General features: G+C 33.0%; 1 protein-coding gene across 1 annotated transcript in view; it reads left to right on the top strand.

Moving 5' to 3' along the window:
• Positions 1-364: 364 nt before the first annotated feature.
• The window catches only part of LOC131030651 (immune-associated nucleotide-binding protein 8), a 115,493-nt gene continuing 109,857 nt past the window's right edge, over positions 365-6,000 (top strand). The window contains exons 1-2 of the mRNA XM_057961562.2: positions 365-491; positions 601-805. Coding sequence (XP_057817545.2) covers positions 622-805 — 184 coding nt within the window. The 5' untranslated portion in view covers positions 365-491; positions 601-621. The remainder of the gene's footprint in view (positions 492-600; positions 806-6,000) is intronic.

Raw genomic sequence — 6,000 nt, 5'->3', positions numbered from 1 at the left:
TGTGTGCTTGTTCCTTCCAATAACAATTAAAGCTCTATGAAATTGCTGAGTCTTAACATTCAAGAAGCATCCAGCCCTTCTTCCAACATGACCGAAAGAAAAAGTTCTGTTCTCCACATTATTAAACTGAGTGGGTGTGGAATCTCCTCTACGAATTATATACCCTCTTAAAAGTCTTAATATTCGTATGCTGTGGTGGCCATTACTTCATCATCAATTATTTGTTCGCTCCTCTCTCCATCATATCTCAGAATACCATCATCTCGGAATACCTTCTTTTAGATTGTTCTCTTTTATCTGTGTCATCTCAAAATGGATTCTGCTTTCGAACATATCCTTTGCGCCCTCTCGGGTTTTCCAAATTTATTCGTTCTACCCCATCCTAGCGTACTTCTAACGCAACCATTGCTTCTGCGACCTTTAAATTCACTAAGTTTGTTGAAATTCACAGCCGGAGACTTCGCCACTGTTAGCTAAGAATCGCTGAGCAGGTGATTGAGAAAAGATTTGTTTGAGAATATCTCTAATGTTTAACATTTGATGTTGCTGGTCTATAAATTTATTCAGTGGAATTTAACGACGTTTAGTGTTGTCTGGCAGTTTTGTGAGGTGAAATTAATAATGGGAGTCATAAATCTGGTTTTGTTTGGACGCACTGGGAATGGCAAAAGCTCGACGGGTAATAGCATCCTTGGATACAACGCCTTTACGACTAAAAGGAGTAGTAAATCTGTGACGAAAAAGTGCCAGGTTGGGCAACGCAAATGGAAGGATTGTCGAATACTAAAAGTGATAGATACTCCTGGTAAAGTTCATAACGTTTTGCCTTCGCATTATTTTTCTCATGAATCCATACAAATCGGTTTTTCTTAATGACTGTATTATGTTTAAAGTTAGTTTTTTTTTGTTTTTTTTTTAATGATCTAGCTGGCACTACAAGAACATATTTATTAAACTATACATATTTTAAGTTTGTTTTCTTTGAAATATTATTAATGCTATCAGATTTCCACAATCCATGCTGTAATTCTTATAATGCTTTTGGATTCGATTGTGTGCAAGATTTTTATCATCAACGTTTCGAATCACACTCTGTAGGATGAATCACTCTCTCATCCTCATGATGAATAAGAGTGTGATTGAAATGTTGATGACAAAAATCTTGCACACAATCAAATCCAGAAGCATTATAAGATTTACAAGATTATGTGGATGACAATGTAAAGTGGTTTTATATATGTAATAAATTTGATTTTTTCATTTTAATAAACAAGCTCAATATAAAAAGACTAAAATCTTTGGTAATAATGATATTTAAATTGCTTTAACTTATTATACATATAGGTTTCCATCCTTTTAATCAATAATTTATTTTAATAAATATAAAATAAAATTTTACAAAACTTATGGTTCGAAACTCTAGATTTATATCAAAATAAATTAATGCTATGTTACAAAATTTAAAAATTTAAATGATAGATAAAGAGGTGTTGTTTATTTTTAGTTTTATACAAACTTTGTATAAATTATATGAGGTTGTTTAGTAATACATGACAAACAACCTCTTAAAATTAGAGTGTACAAATAATTTTAGGCTACTACTTGTCAATTTGGATCTACTTGGATGATAAATTTTCAACAATGTGCTACCTTAGGAAATATTTATACTTAATCATTTCTATCAAATAAATTTTATTTCAGTTGTAAGTTTAAGATAGATTTAGTCAAATCCTATGTTAGAGACATTTAAAATTGGATATATGTACCATTTCTTAGTTTGTGTTTATAATATTTCTACAAATCTCTATGTGTTTGAAATGGGGGGATGGGATTTAATTAAAATGGAATGAGATACCTACAAAGGGTTTGGATGTAAGTTGGAGCTTTGGCAAAAGATAGTTAAAGGTAATCTAGATAGCTATGTGAATGTTATACAAGGTCTTGACCTAGAGCTTTAAAAGAACTTTGCTCAGGCTTGGAAAAAAGGGGATATGAACATTGGGAAGGTTGCCTTCAAAGTCACCCCGAACCTTATTGCTTCCATTACCGGCTTCTACGGGATGGTATTACCTTCCCTGAGATTTCAAAGGAATATTATAAGGAGGAATTCAAATGTGTTTTCAAGGCCAATGAAGGAGTGTTGAGATTGCAAAGTGGATAGAATCGAGAGAATCTTCCCAGTGAGTGAGAAGACATGACCATGTTGTGAATAAAACATTTCACTTTGGATGGGCACTTCAAAATATTTCACATCCAAATTTTCCCTACACTAAACCATCTAAGGTGTGGTATCTAGGTGAACTTCTCCTATCCGGTTTTCTCTTCTTTATCATAATCTATGGCTAGGGCTAAGGCTAAAAAATCCATGCCATTTCATTAGGCTTTCATTTTTGGGCTTTATAATTTTCATCTTTCTTTAAGCCTTCTCGATGGGTCCCTATCAATGCCTGCTAACTCTCTACCAAACCAAAATTTGGTGATTGTGATTTCTAGAGCCCATGGCTGAAAACACATTTCTTGGTTCCTCTTTTAAACCAAGGCTTGTCCCTACCTTCTATTCATCCCTTAAGATAAGTAAAGCACAAGATCTCTACCACACCTTCTGCGAAGGTGGAGGTGTTTGAGTTAGATGGTTAGGAGGAGGTGGAGGGCTAGGAGCCTTCTAATGATTTAGAATTTGATTGGTCCCCAGAGGTTTCTAAGGAGGCTACTGATGAAGAGATCCCTATTCCCCCTAACTTAGAGGTTCTTGACCATGACAAGAGCCCTATTAATTTAGAGACAACTCTAAGAAAGATGGAGGATAATGTCTAGTAGGAATTGGTTATCAAATAGCTCCTTCCATAGTTTGATATGGCCATTAGGAAAATAAATAGACTAAAGCATACGGTGTAGGTAGGGGCTATAGTGGACAAATAGATCATGGATCTACAAGATGAAGGTGTTTTATAAGAGCTGAGTAATATTGTTGAGAAACTAGAGAATTATGAGAAAGTTGAAGAGAAGATAAAGGAGCTCTTGAAAAAGGTGCTACAATAGAAAGAGGACATGATGGTTTTTGATTGAAAAGAAAAAATGGAGGTCCTAAAAGGAAAAGTTAAGGAAATATATAGTTGAAGCCAAGAGATGGTCCTCAAAAAATTGGCCTCCCTAAAGGCTATATAAGAGGAGATTGAATATAGGAAATCCAAATGAGAAATAAGTTTTCCTTTCCCTTTGGTATTTATGGAGCCCCCTATTTCTTTGGTTAAAGATACTTCTGATTTGGACCTACCCCAATCTCTTCTATTGATTCCACAAAAGAATTTCTTTTTCTCAAAAATTTATTTGTTTATGTAAGGATTGGAATGAAAGTAATGCCATTGAATAGTAGGCCACCTCTTTGTTTCTGTGGCGGTTGGCTAGTTCTAGCTTAGTTTGGGATAGTTTCTATTGCTAGTTTTGTCTTTGATCATTTTTGTGTTTAGAGGTGTTTAGCTATTTTTGGACTCATTTTGCTAGGTGTACACTTATCTTGTGCCCTTGGTGGCATTTTTTAGTTGATATTTAAAGGTACGCATATATCCCTATTTTTATTAATCAAAACATTCACTATTAGTTAATGCAAGATCCATATACAATTTACATGTTATTTTTTTTTATCTTCATGTATCCTAAATTTGTGCATAGGAAAAGAACAAAGGTTTATGTTATTTAGTAGAATGTCTAACTATATAACACTTTTTGTGTCATTCAACCTTGAGAAATCCCTACTACAAATATGTGTTTTATTTATAATCCCATGTTTAAATGTTAATGTTACTAATCTATATTGTTTATCATAGTCATAAAGGATTAACTTGCAATGTAATCCTAAGGAACACATGTCTACTCATGTTGAATGGGTGAGAGTTAGCATTGTGATGCTACTAATTATGGTCCAATTTATAAGGGAAGGGATCTCTATATGCTTTGGCCTTTTATAAGCAAATAAAAACATTTTTATATATCTTGAAAATAATATTACATAGAGATAGTAATATAAAAGCCACATAGTTTAGCCATATCATTCATATTAGAGAATCTAATTACATTCAATTGAATAACCCTACATGATCTTTCCAATATTGTAAGGATACATTTTTTGCAATCTGGATGAAGCATTCAACTAAAGATGAAAATAAATATTCCTAAGAGTAATTATATTACACTTCACCTACTTGAGTTGTAACCTACTTGAGTTGTAACCTACAAATAAAACATATAATTCTCTAAAATTATATCACAAGCTCAATAATTATTTTGCACAAATATATAACTTGAGATAATTAAGATTGTATAATCTACCCCACATCAATTTTATGCAAAAGCTAGAGGAAATAGATTTGATTAATATTAAATGACAACTTAGTGTTATAATGGCCAAGAAATTTTACATAAAATACTGATGTTGTATTAGAAAATAGACGCATAGTAAAAGCTATGAAATAGGGGAACTAGGAAATAAGTAAGAAATTCAATTAATCTCAATAATCTTAAACATACAATGGAATAAGCAATTTAGAATGCAATAGACAACAACTAGAATAGCAACAACTAGCTAGAATTTTTTCATGCACTCAATTGATTACATGTGTGCATGGAAATCCACAATGTAACTTAATTAATTTGGAAGATTAACTATGATAGAATATTGTAGGATTAACATGCCTCAGAAGTGTGCCTTGATCAGTAAGAGGAGAACTCTTATGAGGTAAAGAAAGGGATAAAAACCATTAAGAGAGAAACTACTCCCAAAACAAAGAAAATAATACTTAAACAACATCAAGTAGAAAAATTGTTTTATTAATGTAAGCTCTATACTTATGTGATGTCTCATAAAGAATACCTAGAAGAAAATAAATTTGTAACACTAGAATGTAATGTTGCAAGGTAAAATAATAGTGGAAGGTCAAAAAGTAAAATTAAGCTATTGTAGAGATTTATATGAAGCTCTCAAAGAAGATAGTGTAGCATTGCAAATTATCATCGTGCTAATTTATGCCTCATGTTTGTTCCCCTACTTTAGTGTATCTCCCCCTCATCTCCTATCCAGATTTGTTCACGTCCTTAACTCTAGTTTTCATGACATATACACCTGTCAATTGATCCTCTCAAGCTATGTCCTTCTCCTTGGAGCTAATTTGAGGTCCCTAATTATGGAGAACCAAGGCTCTAGTGCCTTGGTCCTAGGACCAGAGTGCCCAAGGCCCTGGTCCCCCTTAATGGATCCATTGTTTAGGGGGAGGAAGTGACCTATCACCCTGGTGAGAAATGAAATTGGTGACTCTATGTGACCATTGGAGGTCTTCTTAATTGGTATATTGACCTTGGCTCTTATATATAAAACCATTTGATCAGCCTAATTACAAAACTACCTATATCATTAAAGCATTGAAGTGTTCATCATCAAGCATTTCTAGATTTCTTCAATGTTTCATTATCTTCATTCAACCATTGTGTAGAAAGTTACATCATTCATCTGAAAGCATGTGTGTGTGATTATGTTTTTTTCATGATCATGCCATTTCATACAACATAAATGATTACATTCAAGAAGTAAAGCATCATTCTCGGTCATTGCAAATCTGAGTTATATCTTTCCATTGTTTATTTTAGTATTTACAATATTTCGATCAAGGTTCATTCTTAAACTAGGGTTTAACATAGGAAAACCCATATTCCCAGCTTATTTTCCATTCTCTAGTGTGTGTAAGAACAACTATCGAGTTGCAATGTTTAGAATTGGTTTTATTTGTAGTGATCAAACAATCCCCCATTGGAGTACATAAAGTGCAGAGGACTACATTAACTATTGCTATGATCTTGACAAATTGGGAGATCCTTCTATAAATAGGTCTAAATACTCTTATAATACTTAGATCTATGTTTGTGGCTCAATCTAATGAATATAACTCACCGTTCGTGCATAATTACTTCAATTTCAACTCATTTTCCCTAATTTCAAGATCTTCAATAAAT

This window comes from Cryptomeria japonica, chromosome 3 (assembly GCF_030272615.1).
Source record: "Cryptomeria japonica chromosome 3, Sugi_1.0, whole genome shotgun sequence".
NCBI classification, from domain to species: Eukaryota; Viridiplantae; Streptophyta; class Pinopsida; order Cupressales; family Cupressaceae; genus Cryptomeria; species Cryptomeria japonica.
This window is presented reverse-complemented; position numbering and strand designations above follow the sequence as displayed.